Below are 17,563 nucleotides of genomic sequence, written 5' to 3'. Positions count from 1 at the left end.
CATGCATGTATATATTTAAGAAAAATGTTATGTTTATATATGAAATATATTATGTATAATATAAAATATAAGAATATAAATGTATATAGATGTAAATATAAAAAAAAAATAGGCTACTCTATGTGTGTGTATTTATATATACATAATAAATATACACAGTACACATACATATATTATGTAAACAAAAACTTTTATTTTGGAGGCGATTACTTGTTTGACAGCACTACTATAAATGTATTCAACGTCACGTTTGATCTATTTAATCTTTCTATTTTGACCTATTATTTTGAAAGTATACTGATATGATTTGCCACTCCAAACTAAGCAAAAAGCTGGTGATGTCTTTAAATTTGAATATATTATTGATTTTTTTTCCTCATAGGTGATTTATATGTTGAATAGCTTGATAAAATGGTGGTGATTGTGGAAATGACTGTGTGCAATGTGAAGGATGTTAACTAAACATTATACTATTGTGGTTCTCATAATATTTTCCCAAGGTCTGGCAATGCAGCAAGGCAGTAAATACAGCTTATGATTATGATAATGATTGTGATATAAGGATCTTGAAAGTCCATTCGTTGTTGGCATCATCTGCAGTCAACTCTGGGTCCAGACTGGTGCTTGTAAAGTCTCTAGTAACTTTAGGATGGACATCCTGCGATAGAAAGCTGACATGCTAGGCTATGAGATGCAGTATGTGACAGTTCGTCTGAAGAGATGTCTTTAATCTAGATTTAACCTGATAAAGTGTGTCTGAGCCCTGAGCATTATCAGGATAGCCATTCCAGAGTTTTGGAGCCAAATGTGAAAAAGCTGTGTCTCCTTTTGTGGGCTTTGATATGCTACGTACTGTCAATAGTCCAAACTTTTGTGACCTTAAAAAGTTTGACAGATTGTAGTGTGATACAAGATCGGTTATAAGGGACATCAAACGTTTTCCTTCTATAAATGTGATTTTTATTATTACAAATGACTCCTGCAAAACTGACACTATTCCCTGCTATGACTTACAGAGTTAATCATGTTGTGTCTTTTGAGCAGAAGCAGTATGATATTCCTTGAATAGGTCAAATTTAACAGATGGTTCTGATCTGCTCGTGCTATAATGAAGTGCTGACATAAAAGTATAATCAAGCACAGAGCACAAAGCTTTGACATATGATCCTCTTAATCAGTTGTTACTAACAATTTTGAGTACGTCAAGCACTTGTTAACTAAATCTGCATAGTTTCCCTGCTGCACATGAACCTCACGTTACAGTGCCTGGACATTAACGCATCTCTGCTGTTCTGTGAGGAACGTTTTGACCTAATAAGCAGATACTAAGCTTTTTACCTTTTGGAAATGTATAAAAACTGTTTATGGATTTTTTTTAGAGGATTTGTTTAGAGAAAAGAGAAAGTCTTATTGTTATGGTAAAATATCCCTCATGTTCAGTTTGGGGTCTCAGAAACACTATTTTAATAGCTTGAAACATACACAGATTGACATTTCATGGTTTTTCCTAATTAATGATAAGTAAGTTTAAACATCATTTGAACTTGACAACACATTTCAACCTTCCTTCTTAAAAATGTTTTCATTGCTTATGTTAAGGGTGGCATAATAAAATATTATATCATAATAATATAGCTGCAATTAGGTTAGAGGATCTTAAGGAATTTGGAGGCAAACTAAATGATTAATTTGAATCCCAAACATAAAAAGTCAAATAAATCTTACAGTTTCAGTTATTTGATTGAACAGAATTTCAGTTATTACATTGTCTGTTTTTTCTTTATAAATACCTTTTCCCAAGGCCTCTTGAATTCTCACCAAATGAAACCTGACATCTACAAAATAATGTAATACATTTTTTTTTTGAGAGACAAACCAAAATTCTCTGTGCTATTTTTATAGAGCCTCATAATTGAATAAATATTTAATAAATAAATAAATATTGAAAAGAGAGAGTCATAATTGAATAAATATTTATTTTCTTTCTTTCTTTTTTCTTTTCTTTTTCAGATTCAGAAGTACTTTGAATTGCAGCCGCTGGCCCGAGGGAAGCGCTGGATTCTTGCAGGCAGCACAACGAACAACATGGAGGCCGTGAAGGAAAGTTTCAGTCAACTCATCCGCCTTTTGGAAGAGAAGGAGGTGCTACCTAGCAGGATATGATTCAATCAAACTTCAAAGTGGAAAGTGGGTTTGAAGTGTTGTTTGCTAAAAAGATTTTTATTTTTTTTTACTTCTTTTTCGAGACATAGATGCAAATTGCCACATGTTTTGATGAGCTGACTGACATATTTGTTACCCTCAGGTCAAGGGCCACACATATGCTGATTTAGTAGCAGGTGAACCAAAGTCCTTTAAAGAGATCAGGTTTTTACCATTATTTGTAAATGTAATTAGCTATTTGATAACCTATTTGTTGTTTATTAGTTGGTTGTCATGTGGTGTGAGTGTGGAATTTATGTAAATAATATATTGTATATGCATATATACATACAATATTTGTATGAACTAATCCATATTTCTTATAATGGCTCAGAATCTAAATAAGCATCTTTATCGAAGATGATTATATTATATTATATTATATTATATTATATTATATATTTTTTTTAATTCAGCAAATCTAGTGTCCATTGCACTCATTATTCTTTCTTCCTTTTAGGAGAATGTTACAATGTTTTTCTAGACTATGTGCTGAGTTTCTTAATACTGGTTATGTGTACTTGCGTTTAGATTTCTATCTCCAGATGATGTTGTTAATTTTGTTGTTTGAAAAGACCACACACCCCATTTACTTGGCACTGGCCAAGCTGTTTTCAGGTTTGAGCTGGAATACAAACTCTATCAATCAGTGTCGGCAACAGCTGCATTTGACAAGTCCCTGTCCGCCAGGCTTAAGCCCTCCAACTGTCTGTGGAGACTCCTCCCCGTCTGCTACCTCACTCCTCGCCCAGCCACGCTCTGCGGCCTCACCCGCTGCTTCCTGCTGGTATTATCCAAATTCCTCTCCACAAATTTAGATTCCTGACTGCGCACCTCTCTGATGTGTTATTTTGTCTCACGGGAGTAGTTTAGGACTCACATATGCTGTGTTTCTGTATTTATAGTGTTAACTAGGTTGTACATGTTTTGCCCGCCAATTGCCACTCGAGGTCTTATTTTTTGCAACAACAAAAAAACACATATTTGTACTGCCTTTAATTTGATTTGAGGCCATGTACCAGTTAGATGTTTCATGTGATCCTTTGTAAGTCCTCAGGGTAGCGCTTTACTGCAGTTACATTTTAAGCATTTAGCAGATGCCTATACTATAAGGTTTAATTCACTAACATTAGCCAATGCATTAGGTATCACAAACTACATATTGGATAGTTTTTACAGCATTTATTAATTTAGGTGAATGTTAATTTATACAGACAATATTTGAAATGTTTGTTTGTAATAAAGTAACTTGTTAATTTATAAAACTTGTGAATTGTTAAATGTTAAAAATTTATTTGTATATGTGGAAATTAAACATTGCAAATATTAACCTTCACTGTTATTATATTATTATAAACTAATATTATATAATAATTTATTAATGGCAACACTTTTGAATAGGGACCAATTCTCACTATTAACTAGTTGCTTATTAGCATGCCTATTATTAGCATATTGGCTGTTTATTAGTACATATTCTACATCCTTAATCCTAAACTTAACATCTACCTTACTAAGTATTAATAAGCAGCAAATTAGGAGTTTATCGAGGCAAATGTAGTTAATGGTTTGTTAATAGCGAGAATTGGACCTTAAAATAAAGTGTGACCTTATTAATAAATGCATTAAAAGTGTTGATCATAGCTATTACATCCATTTGTAAAGTACCACCACCTCACAATTGAATCTTATTGTAAATATGAAATGATTTAAAATGATTAATTTCAGACAATGGCACGTAAGTGTAAAATACATCTGATATGCTGCTGTTTTCATGCCAATAGTTTCTCAATAGTTCCACCTTCGTCCGGCAAAATCAAAGTAACCCAGTAAAATAATCAAAGTGTACATCATATCATTGCTTCCCCATCTAATCTCTGCCTCGAACCCAAATTTTATGCGCTTGCGGTCTGATGTAGATAAAAAAAGGGAAGTTAACGTTTCTCAGACAGGGCTCCTGATCCAGCCAGGTTTATTTTTTTCTTCCCTTCTTTTCAAACTACCCACGTTGCTTTAATACAATGTCTGTCACGCAGGTTGCCCCTGCGATTCTTTGATCTGCTCTTCCTCTGTCTGCGGCTGATGCTCCTCTCTAGTCTGCTGCTCTTGTCTAGCCGCTCTCAGAGAAAGCCCTTTGCCCTGTCTTTCTCGGGCGCTCTGCTTCCCTTTGGTCACGCTAATGGAGCCCACCCTCAAAGCAGAAACGCTGCAAAAAAACAGTTCGGCCTGTTAGAATTGGCCCGTCTGTCCTCCGAAGAGGCCCACAGACCGATTGCACAGGCCCTAAGGCCAGGAACTTATTAAATGCCCCATTCCTCCGCTTGGTGCGACATCATCTGAATGTCAGCAATGTAATTAGATACACGCCGGGACACCTTGCAGGTACCGAGACAAACACATCCCAGCTTTTTTGTTTTGTTTTTGGCTTCAGTCTTGCTTTTTACACCACCGAGAGCTCTTAAAACCCTCCCACATGGGATGTCTTTTATAATACCAGTCTTAGCTCCATTTGCATATCGTTTTCTCGCTTGGCTCAGTTTCACACTTGCTGTGTCTAGACAGAGATTATTTTTAGTTCCTTAGCAGGAATTCACCAGCAACTGACAAAGACTTGGAACAGAGCGTGGAGATCTTTGTTAGAATGACTTTTGAGAAGGAGGGGAAACGCTTTTGCTTGATTTTCCTCTTGAAAGTCTTTTCCCAGTTGTGTTTGCTCAAAGGCCAAAGCTCGCCTCATCATTTAAGTCCTCACAGACTGAAATGGTAATGCATGACTCGTCGGGGAACCTTTTTGTTTACAAGGAAAACAAAGCCTGTTCGTTGGTGTTTTCTCAAACGGCGAATGTTTTGCTCTCCCTCCGTCCAAACAGCCTAGTAATCTCAAACTTTCCCAACCTGTTGAAGGGGTTTGCCCTTGTGGAAATGCAACAGATGTTCCCTTGACATCCATCTGGTCCTCGTGATCCAGTACCGTGCCACACTGTGAAGGGTTTTTCTTTTTTAACAGTTTCAGCTTGTCCTCGGTCAGGGGGCCGATCTCCCACGCCTTATGCTTGACTGGGATACGGTGCCACCGGTGAACTTATTCAAAGCCCCGGGATTAAAGATAAACACAGTAGTCTCTCCCATCCTGAGTCAGTCTTGACAACGGGACTCGTAACAAAAGCCAGTCGGCGAGATCTTGTTTGTGTTCCCGTATTTGTGTTTTGGAGAGAGAAGGAAATTGACATACGGCCACGGTTCATTTAAAGCTGTTTTCCTATGCATGTCAGGCTTCTCAGCATGGCACCACACACCTTCTCACTTAAGCAAACAACATGTGTGAGCTATCAGTGATATCAGTTGCAGTGGGAAACTCAGATAAGAACAAATTATTAAAGGATTAGTTCACACGAAATTGTAAATCCTGTCACGTATCCATCCTCCAGGTTGTTCCAAACCCATTTTATTTTTATTTTTGTATTTTGTGGGACACAAAGGGTTAAAGTTTTTTTTTTGTCCTATTTAACTAATAAAAAAATGTTAAGGTTACACTTTATTTTGATAGTCCACTTTAGATATTCTACTAACTAGGGCTGTGCGATATTGAAGAAAAATGCGATATGCGATATGATATTGCTTAAAGTGTGAAAAATCCATTTAAATTATATTTTAAAATATTTAAAAATTAAAATTATATAACCAATTTGTTTCACATTCTTTCTTGGAAAAGAAAGAATCACTACGACTTCTGAAAGTGACCAGCAGTGTTTTAGCATTACTTAGCATTAAATCAGAAAATGTAATTTTAACATCAAAGTGAACATACAAACAAAAATTCAGAGGAAATGTGTGGGTTTTTAGAAGTTACATGGGGCATAATGGTCATTTGTTTTCCCAGCTGTAGGTTAGAGCAAATATGTGGCGTGGGCTGCTGGCCGGCTGGCAGACAGGTTGCTTTCGTGGCCTTGAGTGCCTCCCCTCTCGTCAGTAATTCATCATGTTGTCACAGAGTTATGTAAGCGCTGGGTTGGAATCTGAATTCATCAGGAAGTATGGAAGTGTGTTAGAGTAATAAGTGTGCTTTACCCAGGTGTGAGTGGACATTGCTTGGTCATGTCGGGTCTTGACTGCAAACAAAATCAGTACAGTCAAAACAGTGCTTCCCACAGGTTGTAGCCGGGTGGAAAATCCTCCTATTACCCACGGCACACAAAATGGTCTACTGCATGTGACAAATAACAAATAATGTGTGATTTTTGTAACTATATTTTTATTTATTGAAATTAATTTTAATTACATAGGCTACTATTACATTTAATTAAATAATTCTATTATGCATTATTATGCATTGTAAATTATGCAAAATTACAGCATTTAAATGGTAAAGACAGTCATATAGTGTCTCTCTCAGTGAATGGGAACCAGATTTTACTGATACTGGTAAAATCTATATGTTGAATAATATGTGTCAAATAATGTTCTTTGGATTTTCTTCCTGTGGGGAAGGATCCCAGCCAGAAACTACAATCGTTTACTGTGAATTGAATGGAAATTAAAGTAAATACAATTTATTGTCTAACCGAAATACCAGTAATGCCCAGAAAAAATAAAAATAAAATAAACTTAACGTGTGACTTTTAATTATAAACAAGCCCGAAATACACCGGGACTGTTATTTTGAAATGTCTATACTATTGTGGGCTGATCCTTCAGATGAGAGATAAAATATGCATTCTTACAACTTTACATTAACATATTATATAAAGGTCATAAAATAGACGTTGTCATAATTCATCAACTCGAGTTCATAAGCAATCGCTTGGCATAAATGTGCGCTATTCATTGATTGAGAATCACTTTGAAGCAGTCTGAAGGGCAGTTGCACGAGCCTGTAGAACGTGTAGCCTTGTGACACTGCAACGTGCAGCGCTATTTTGTTTTATATATAAAATCATAGCCTTTTGAAGTATAATAATCAATAGGCTGTATTGCGATTTATGTTTTTCCATCCTCAAAATATAAGACGTCTTAAAATGATCAAGACATTTGTTTTACCATTTCATGTATTGAAGACTTTTTTTATTACATTAAATTTAAGAAAACTCACCTGGAGGGATTTTACACACACATTTTACAGTTCGCACACATCTATTTTTAGTTGCAAATGCGACTGAAGTGCCCGCACTGTCGAGCCCTGACGTCTGTGAAATATCCACCGCCTCTCTGCAGCGCATGTGGGAATGTCACGAGCAGATATGAAACGTGTAGGGCGAGCGGAGATTTTCCACTAGTTAATCGATAGCGGATGGTTTCATTATTTCGGGCGGATAAAAAAAGTATAAGAGGATAAAAATAATTAAAGCAAAAATGTTTCTCCAAATATACTTGGGCGGCCGTTTATATACCTGGGCTGCCCACCGAAGTAAAGTCTGTGTGGGAAACACTGCAAAATGACAATAGGTGAATATTTCTCACTGATCTCTGGTTTCAGTGGGATCTTTAACACTGATCTATTTTCCTCTCATGTGGGAATCTGCTCTACAGATGGCCTTGTCATTTTTAACAATTAAAGGGTGGCCTAATAACTTTTAGTTGATTAGTAGTGCATTTCATAGTGTGAGTTCAAGTAGGTTGCAGTAGGTTTCTTAATGCAATGGATTTTAATAGACATCAACTTAGGGCTCGCAAAATTTCAAAATCCCTGGTAGCCCTTCGGGCAGGTATTCTTCAGATTTTGGTTGCCTAAAATGAATTTAACTAGCTTGAATAAAAGAGACAACAACTGAACTTCACTGCAGACAACTTGGCATGATCAAGAGAGATAAGTGAAGAGAGCAGGGGTACAACAGATCACAAAATTCACGGTTCAGATCATATTCCGGACTTTGAGTCTCAGATTGGATCATTTTTCGGATGAGCAAAAAATCAAGATTTCTTTATTATTTATAGAACACCTCTTCGATACTACAGCAAAAACTAACATAACTAATAAAGGTAAAAAATAAAATAAAAAATAAACAGTAGTATTCAGGTACAGAAATGTAATAATTAAGTGTAAAATAACACTGCACACTGTATGATGTATGAATTAAATTTAGATTAATCAGCTGTTTTGTTGTTTGATTAACATTAGTGACATATTCAGCAGCAGGTATTTATAGGCTGCTGTCCCTTTAAAACCAACTGCATGGATCCAGTATAATGATAAACATCCGATTTCTTTCTCAGCTGTTTACATTAATTTAAAACATAACCGACTGCGTTTACGAGAATGATCGTAGAGACAGGTACTATTGACATAATTCTGTGTGTATGTGTCTGTTCAAACATAAAGAGGAGATGCGAAAGACGAATAAACTCGGTGTTCGCACGCTGTCTGAAACGCGTCTCTCAGGTGTGAGTCAGACAGCAAGACAAGACAGCAAAGAGTTGTTTTCTGCAACTTATTGCACTTAACTCTTTTTAACGTCAAGCTATTCTCTGCTATATGCTTCGAACTAAAACTTTGACCTTTTGCAACGTTTTGATTTAAGTAGCCTATTATTCAAATTATTCAGATATCACACGCCCTTGCGATATGCATATCGCGATGTTTACATTTGCGATATTTCGATAATTTCGAGATATTGTGCACCCTACTACTAACTATGAGTAACCTTGCAACTACATGTCAACTAATTCTCTTTAATTTGCAACTACATGTCTACTAACTTAGACTGTTAGGTTTAGGGTTAGTAGAATAAGTTGACATATACTTGCAAAGTTTCTTATAGTCAGTATGTTGTATGTTGTGGGCCCATCAAAATAAAGTGTTAGAAGACATTAAGCAGACAGTCTAATACTCTAATGACTGCTAGTTGACATGTAGTTGCAGTTACTTACTGTTAGTAGAATGTCTAAAGTGGACTATCAAAATAAAGTGTTATACCAATGTTAAAATGCAATTCATACATAGAATGTCCTGAATACCTATCCACCATATTATGTAATGCAACTCCCCAAACTTAATAACTCATATTTTTTTAAATAATAATTTTACCTTGATTATTATTTAAACCTTTTTACCTTGATTATTATTTAAACCTTAATAACCTATTTATTTATTTATTTTAGAAACCAACTATTAATGTACACATGTTGTTAAAATAGTAATAACAAGAATACTATTAATATCTATTTCTTTATTAGTAAATAATAATTATTTCGTAAATATATTATTAATTTTACCATGATTTTTTTTATTTTAGAAAATAAAGATTAAGCTGTGTACATGGTTTCATTGTGTAAGCAAAACGTTGTTACCTTACCAGAACTTAATGACATTTTCTTAAAGATGTTTTAAAAGTTTTCATAATCATATAAAATTACACAAATGCAAAGAGAAAAAATTATCCTTTTTTTTTTTTTTTTTAAATTAAGAGTTTGGCACATTTATTTAACTACAGTTTTCTTTTTTATTTATTATGGACACTAATTGACAGCAATTGATTTGCTTTCTTCCTTAGCTTTAAATTTTCTTATGTGCATTTTCAAAACATTTCTAAAAGCCCATTGTTCCGGACATTTGAAATGCTTGGTCATTGTTTACAGATGTACATAGTTTAAAAAAAAAATGTCAAAAACTGAGGGTAAGAGAAAAGAGAAAGTAAGTGGGCTTGTTACGATGACAGTAAATTCGGAACCTTCTTCTGGCATGTTTTGTTATAACTCTGAATAGAAGTTGAAAGAATAACTCCACTTGCTTGCGTCACTGGAGTGTCTGTGAGCTGCTCGTTTTGGTCGGTTTGCATGAGACGGACTAATGACACAGACAAGAGGTTTGGTCACTTGGCTGAACAGTCTCCATTGAGCTTGTCATTCAAGCTTCTGTTTGTGGAGGTTTTCTTTCTCCTCCATCCTCCTCTCGTCTCCTCTCTTTCCATCTTTTTTCTCTCTCATCTTTTGACGCGATGATGGAGATGTGTGTCCCAGGTGGCCCACTCATCAAAACAGAAGGGATCTGGCTCCTTATTTCAGACAAAAACATCACACTCTTTGTTGTCCAAAGGAAAAGATGTGGATGAGGATTTACCCAGGAGAATCTGCCCTCCCCATTGCCCACCAAAAGCCGTCTCCGCCCCCTGCCGTCAAAGAGAAATGTCAATCAAACGAGGGCATGAGGTCTGTTGAAAAGGTCATCCAGTGGTGGTCATTTCAGCCATTGTGTTCCTCTCATGAATGGAAAAGACAATCCAATGTGTCCAACTGACCTCACTTTGGACTAACTCCCCCTTCAGATATACTGAGAGGAAGATTTAGACATCTAGACGCAGCATTGCAATTGTTCGTGAAACACAGGTCCCGGAGTCCTTGAGAAGATGATGAGCTTGAGGCTGCACTTTTATGAAGATTTATGAGCAGCTCTTGGAGGTTTTTAGATGTCTAGGTATGGCACATTCCATGAATAAACTTTAGTGTCTCTCTTTTTTTTTTTTTAGATATTAAATTATGTAACATGCCTCACTTCAGAGGCCTGGACCCTTTTGGTTGTATCTAACAATTAAAATCATACAGCAATAGCATCATTGTGACATGATATTTAGCCATGCCACACATTTTGTGTACAATGATCTTACCACCTGAAATTTGTTTTTTACATTTCTTAAAAATGTGATACACAAAAAAACGATTATTAGATAATTTCTGAAGTATGATGGCGAAGATAAATGTTGTATTATATTTATTTTCTTTATATATAATATGTATATATATATATATATTATTGTGTACATTTTGCTGACTATACTGATTTAATGTTTAATGAAGATGTTTTACTTATATTTAGAGATTTTGGCTACAGGCTTGCAAAAAGTGGCAAACCTCATTAAAATAAAAAAGAATATCAAATGTAGTTTGACCTAGATTTGGCAGGTTGATTAAAAAAAAAAACAGGTTTAATTTTGTACCCCATTCATTGTAAGTGGCAGTCAAAAGTTTGGTGTGAGTACTTTTTTTGGAAAGAAATTATTTTATTCAGCAAGGATTCATTAAATTGTTAAAAAGTGACAGTCAGTACAATTATCATGTTATTTTGTTTCTTGAGAATAATTTCTGAACAATAATGTGACACTGAAGACTGGAGTAATGACTGCTAAAAGTTCAGCTTTGCCATCACAGAAAAATAGAAAATAATTATTTTAAATTGTAGTAATATTATTCACAATATTAAAGATATCAAAATATATATATATAAAAAAAAAAACGTATAAAAATTCTTACCAACCCCAAATTATGAATGGTAGCATATTTTTTCTAAGAAAAATTATCTTTTACAAAATTCAGTAAAAGCTTTCCTCTGTCCACTCACTACAGACACACCAAGCAGTTTATTTATCTTCTTATAATGTGTGTTTAAGTAATTATTTCTCACTAATTACTTAATTGTTAAACCAAATATCATACCATATGGAACCATTTAACATGGCATGAGACCTCCAGTGACATGGATTCCTTTGAAGAGACCGCAAATAATCCCCATTCAATGAAGCACTGAATGTGAATCATACCATGGGACACTCAATTAATCGTTATCGTCTTGTAAATATTTGATTACTCTATTTAAAACGATCTATTTGATTTCCTCTAGAGCTCTCCGCCAAGCCCTGTAGGTGGATTATTTCATTTTATCCAAACAGTTTATACCAGGCCGCGGCTTCACTTACGACACTATGTGGGCTGCTTACAACTCAGAGATACACATGAAACATGAGGTTTAAAAAAAAAAGAGCAACTTCTTCATCATCACAAACACAGTTTCCCAGGACGCGAGACACCTGGGCTTTATAAATTAAACTGAGACTATGATGACGATGTTCAGAGTATATTAGGTGTATAACAAGTCAGGTTTTGCAATGACGTCTTAGTAGAAAAGAAGTGGACTTTCTCAGAACATGAAGGACCCACAGCATGTGTCAGAAAATACAAGTAGGTAAAGAGATGAGAGGGAAAATTCAGTGAACCTACTGTCGCTTTGAAGGCGAACGAGGGGACTGATAATGAGAAAACGCTCAGGGTGACAGAAAAAGTGGGTTTGAAGGGGAGAGAGGATTAAGGTTAAAAGTCACAAAGGTCACACAAGAAACCAGTTCGCATCCACTCTGCTGATGCCTAAAATACTAATTGAAGGCACGGGAAAAGACGTCTAATGGATTAACAGCAGACACATTTATTCCCACGTCTCAAGAAAGTGATTAGTTTTTTTTTTCTGAAATAGAAAGTTGGCCAATACATTTTAGATCAATTCAGAAAAAGTATAACAAAAAGTATAGACTATTTGTTTGCATATTTGGGGAGAAGTATATACAAATAGGCTATTGATTACAGCCTCAAATACAACTGACTGTCTTGAGTTCTAGATCTTCAAAACAAGGAGACTGTTTATAACAATCCTAGCTCATTGTTTTTTTAGGATTTACCCTGCAGCCACAGGACGTCAGGCTGGCAGACTATTCTCCAGAGAATTGAGCTTCTCAGATCAGTAATCTGTCTGGGAATCCCTTCTCACTATTACCAAACCCAACTGGTTAACAATCTGTGCTTCAGTTGTTACATATGCTATGTTCACATTTTTTTGTAAAGAAATTCATACTTTTATTCAGCAAGGATGCATTAAATTGATCAAAAGTGGCAGTAAAGACTTACATTGTTACCAAAAATCGAAATACCAAAAATATTTCAAATAAATGCTGTTATTTTGAGTTTTCTATTAATCCAAGAATTCTGAAAACGATATCACAGTTTCCACAGAAATATTAAGTAGCACAACTATTTCAACATTGATAAAAATAAGAAGACAATCATATTAGAATGATTTCTGAAGGATCATGTGACACTGAAGACTGGAGTAATAACTGCTGAAAATTCAGCTTTGCCATCACGGGAATAATCTACATTTGAAAAAAAAAAAAAAAAACACTTTTTTTTTTTATTGTAATAATATATTTTACAATATTACTGTTTTTAGTGATCGAATAAATGGTGTCTTGAATCCTACCACAAAGTTCTAACAACTTTTTTTGGCTCTAAATATTAGAGCTGTGGCAAAGGACATCCTATTAAAGATACCTTAACTGTGTCACAGGTTGATGTCTATACAGACGTGGACAGACTGAGTTCTTCAGGCATGTCAGGCTGTTTCACATACACAAGATTAAGTAGCAAAAGTGACATCCAAGACCAATCGGGCCACCCAGGAGAACTGCAACCAGCGGAAAGGCTGTCAGAGCCCCCCTTTACACCATTAATCTTCAAGCTTCTCCTGTGCTGCCAACTCACATCTCCTTCAAATGGGACAGGAGAGTGAGAGAGGGAGGGAAATGGAGAAAAGTAAAGCCACTCTGTTTTTTCCTTTTGCTTTCCCATAGATTAACTCTTTGAGACAATGTGTTACTTATCAATTGTGTTTACTAGTATTTCGGCACAGGTTGGGTTTTCTCATATTGTCTTTTATAAATAAGTATTATGATCTTTATATAATATAAAGTATGCACAGCTTTGACATTTTGATATCTTTTGATGAAATAATAAATGATAAAAATATAATTATTACTAAAAAAAAATTATAGATTGAAAGACAATCTAAATGCCAAAATATATTTTCAGATAAGGTGAACATCATTCACATCATTTTATAACTTTAAGTTGGCCGAAACAAAAACAATCCTTGCTGATTTGGAAATCAATGTGTTTATGTCCCAGACAGGACCACCTCACTCACACCATCTCTGTGGTGGTAGATGAATGGGCCTCATTAAAGCAAAATGGAGATTCCAGCACTGAAGTGTGGGGATGGCCCTTGGACCTTTCAATTCTTTCACTTATCAATAGGTACTTTGATCTCATGCTTAGAGAAGATTCCCGGTCCCTTTACTGGCGACGCATATATAACCTAATGACAATGAATGGTGAAATACAGAAGTAAAAGAATGATCCAGTAACTGATAAATAGCGGAAAATTAGTGTGTTATGTTGTGGCATGCCTGAAGTCCCAAAAGAGGGCTGTCTTGCTTCAGTCCAGTTCTGTGAACTGAGGAGGAAATCGACCCATCTAGAGAGAGCCTTTGAAGTTCATAGACCTGAACTCAAATTAAGGGACATGCCATGGATGCTTGCTTTTTTTTCTTCTCCTTTTATAGAGCCTTTTTTCCCTATTGTTGGGATATAGTGGCTAGATATTTGGAGGAAATCAAGTTAAATGTAAAAGAAAGCATGAAAGTTATTTTATGCATATTTTGCTTTATATGACCTGCTTCACATTCATACATTAAGCTGCATGTTTTTAGAATTTTAATGTGAGGCCTACTGATTACAGTCATTCAAAATAGTAGACTGCTTCCATTCTTTTTTCAATAATTTGTTTAAATAAACTGCTTTTCTATGACATTTCTGTACAACAGAAATGTTATTTGCTCTCATAATTATCAGTCACTAGACACCACAGGTGTCACTTTAACTAAAAAAATCACCATTTGGTGATTCAGCCATATGTTAAAAACGCGTGTAATTGTTAAAACCGATGTAATGAATTAAATTATGGGGAAAATGTACTTTTTTAAAATACAAGTTATCACCCGTTCGTACTAATTATGCCTCATTCGATGCTTTGGGTGAGCCAAAATTCCTTAACTAGGGCAAATGATGCAACCACACAAAACAGCGCGAAATCAAATTCAGGCGTTATAAAGAGTCATTAGCTCTGTATCAGAAACAGACACCTCCAGAGATGCTGTAATTTTCACTTGTAGTTCACTAAGAATTTCAGACACTTTTAACTCAAAAGTTTGAACTCTGCCTTCATGAAGAGAAGAAATACGCATCGCTTAAGTTTGGACGCTGTGTGTTGCCGTACAGCGCAAGTCAACATGGCGTCTTCAATGTCATTCTTTAGTTTAAGCCGAATGATCTATCTTAACTCTGTCACAAAAATATTTGTGAATCCTGCCAGGTAAAAACCAGTAATTCAAATAATTGTTTTGTGTTTGTATATATACGTGCAAAGAAACAATGCTCGGTTTGTTTGTTTATCTGTTTAGAGTTACACTGTTAGCTGGTTAGCTAACTGACATAGCCAGAGTGTCATCTCTTAATTCTCTCATAAAAGATGTCTGTGTGACGAACACTAACAGATAGTATTGTCCCGCCTTTAAATGTAAAAGGTTGTTACGTGTGTAACGTGTTGTTAGTCATTTGTAACAGATAGAAATGAAACTGACCAATTTTAGTGATAAATACCGTTCTAATTTTCCTGAGCAGGTGTGTTGGTTTATATTTTCAGAAGTCATTGTGATTGTAACAGTAACTTATACGTTAGCGGTTTGTGTGAAGGTTAGCCCATTGACCTTCTGTATAAACGAAAATACAGACTCTTCATTATGTTACTGTAAACTGAATCTAGTAGAGGTTAACCTTTGGATTGTTACCTATTACTTACTATATAATCTAATATAGAAGTTCTGAAATTTGCAAGATAATGCTCATATCACTTTGCAAGACCTTTTATTGACCAGCTATGTAGTCTGCGCATGTTGGAAATGGTGCTACTGTCCTCTAGTCCCGATTAACTTAGCTTTAGACTTGAGCTTTTCTACTGTAATAATTCTAATATGATTTTTTGATTTAGTCAAGATTGTTCTCATCTTAAATCGTATTTCTTCTGGCTAGATATCAGATCAGGAGCCAGCAGGCACGGTGCTGACTCTAACTGATAGTATGCATTAACATAAAACAAATAAAATCTTGTCAGAAGATGTAGGTTCTGCACAAGACATTGCATGTCATTTCTTTTTCAGGAATAATTATGATCAAAATAATATTACGTTTTTAAGAGTATTTGTAATGCTGTGTGGTGAAGGTAGTGGTGAAGTTTTGATCTGTGGAAGTAGAAGTCATGCTTATGGGAAATGTGGGTTTGAGTGTGACCCCCCTCTTTCTACACATGATTTTCAGTCTATCAATAAAATGTCAAAATATATCATATATATTTTGTATGCACAATGCTGAAATCTGTCAGGTGTTTACAGTACGTTAAAATGCACACAGACTCTTCTTTTATCCAGCATCTTCCTTTGTCTTTCTTATTTTGCAAATTAAATGAAAAATTGTTTTTTTTTAATATTCATAAAATGTAGGTTCTAAACATAACTCTTTTGGTTGCATAACACATTGGATCTTATTCATGAAACAAAAACAGAGCTGATTTCTGTTTAAATAATTTTCAAAATTATTCTTCTGTAAATCGTTGCATTCATTCAATGCACCAGTTTATATGGGAACATAATTCTAAACAATTTAACACAGAAGTTCACTCTGCTTGTGTTTAATGAATATTCAATTTGACTGGAGGTTTGTGGTCTCCTGTCAGAGTCAGTGATTCGAATCCAAATGTGACCCTGGCTGTGAAAACCCAGCTTTTTTTTTGAGTTACTGTTTTCTACATAAAATCATCCTTCATACGGTAAAGAACATTCTGTGAAAATGTAACCTTGATATCTTTAATATTGACCGAGTAAGACTATGTCAAAGATTGAAATCATAGTGAAATTACTGGTTGAAATCAAACTTTGATGCTTGTTATCTCGTAATTAGATTTTGAGACTTTAGCCTGGATTTCACAGAGAGGGTCACAAATTTGAAAGCAGCTTTACATTTCCTCACCTGCCGGCCATGTGTCATTCACTTAAAATCCAAATGAGAGATCAGTGAGTGCTTCTGTCGCTAGCCATTCAGAATTATTGTTTGTTTATGACAGACCAGTTACTGTTTCATTTCAAAGGCTGTGACTGTAGACTGGCAGGATGACACCAATGGCTGTTTGTTTCTAACTGGCTTATAGAAGTCTGCCAGAAACTCAGCAGGCAGAATTAATGAGGGCAGAGGAGAGAGCTGTGTGGCTTCCTCTCTCCTGTCTCTTGACACGCATCCCCCTCCTTCAAAACACTCTACTGTGCCGTTGTTTGTACCTACATACAAGTTTGTTTGTGTGTGTCTGCTTATCTCTATTATTTAAAAAAATTAATCTTCCTGTTTTGCAGGTCAATATGCACGTCAGGATGGAGGCTGGCAGAACAACAGGGACAGGGATCCCAGCTCATCACCGTGGATGAGAAACTGGTATACACATTGGCTGTGCTTTTCTTTGGGTACTGGGTCACGATTCTTAAATGCTTTTGTAATTATGTAAAAGTTAAAATTCTTCATCACTGGTTGGAAACCAAATATAAATATCTTTTTTTTAGTATATTTTATTATTAAATTAATTTAATATTAATATATATCTATATATATATATATATATATATATATATATATATATGTGTGTGTGTGTATGTGTGTGTGTGTGTGT

General features: G+C 35.2%; 2 protein-coding genes and 1 long non-coding RNA gene across 7 annotated transcripts in view; all 3 read left to right on the top strand.

The window, feature by feature from the left end:
- LOC107681238 (ADP-ribosylation factor-like protein 15) overlaps positions 1-2,238 on the top strand; it is a 133,150-nt gene extending 130,912 nt beyond the window's left edge. For all 5 annotated transcript variants that reach the window (XM_016477492.1, XM_016477484.1, XM_016477500.1 and 2 more), the window contains one exon: positions 2,011-2,238. In XM_016477492.1, the coding sequence (XP_016332978.1) occupies positions 2,011-2,163 (153 nt within the window). In that variant the 3' untranslated portion in view covers positions 2,164-2,238. The remainder of the gene's footprint in view (positions 1-2,010) is intronic.
- A 406-nt stretch (positions 2,239-2,644) lies between these two features.
- LOC107681506 (uncharacterized) lies at positions 2,645-14,044 on the top strand. The gene is made up of 3 exons (XR_001633262.1): positions 2,645-2,989; positions 13,304-13,548; positions 13,921-14,044. It is a non-coding gene; the product is annotated as an uncharacterized LOC107681506 (long non-coding RNA).
- Positions 14,045-14,924: 880 nt separating this feature from the next.
- The window catches only part of LOC107681229 (NADH dehydrogenase [ubiquinone] iron-sulfur protein 4, mitochondrial), a 13,427-nt gene continuing 10,788 nt past the window's right edge, over positions 14,925-17,563 (top strand). The window contains exons 1-2 of the mRNA XM_016477450.1: positions 14,925-15,166; positions 17,253-17,331. Of these exons, the coding sequence (XP_016332936.1) occupies positions 15,018-15,166; positions 17,253-17,331 (228 nt within the window). The 5' untranslated portion in view covers positions 14,925-15,017. The remainder of the gene's footprint in view (positions 15,167-17,252; positions 17,332-17,563) is intronic.

Source organism: Sinocyclocheilus anshuiensis, unplaced genomic scaffold (genome assembly GCF_001515605.1).
Source record: "Sinocyclocheilus anshuiensis isolate Anshui unplaced genomic scaffold, SAMN03320099.WGS_v1.1 scaffold697, whole genome shotgun sequence".
Taxonomy (NCBI): Eukaryota; Metazoa; Chordata; class Actinopteri; order Cypriniformes; family Cyprinidae; genus Sinocyclocheilus; species Sinocyclocheilus anshuiensis.
The sequence above is the reverse complement of the archived record's forward strand: the minus strand, read 5'-3'. Positions and strand labels throughout refer to the sequence as shown.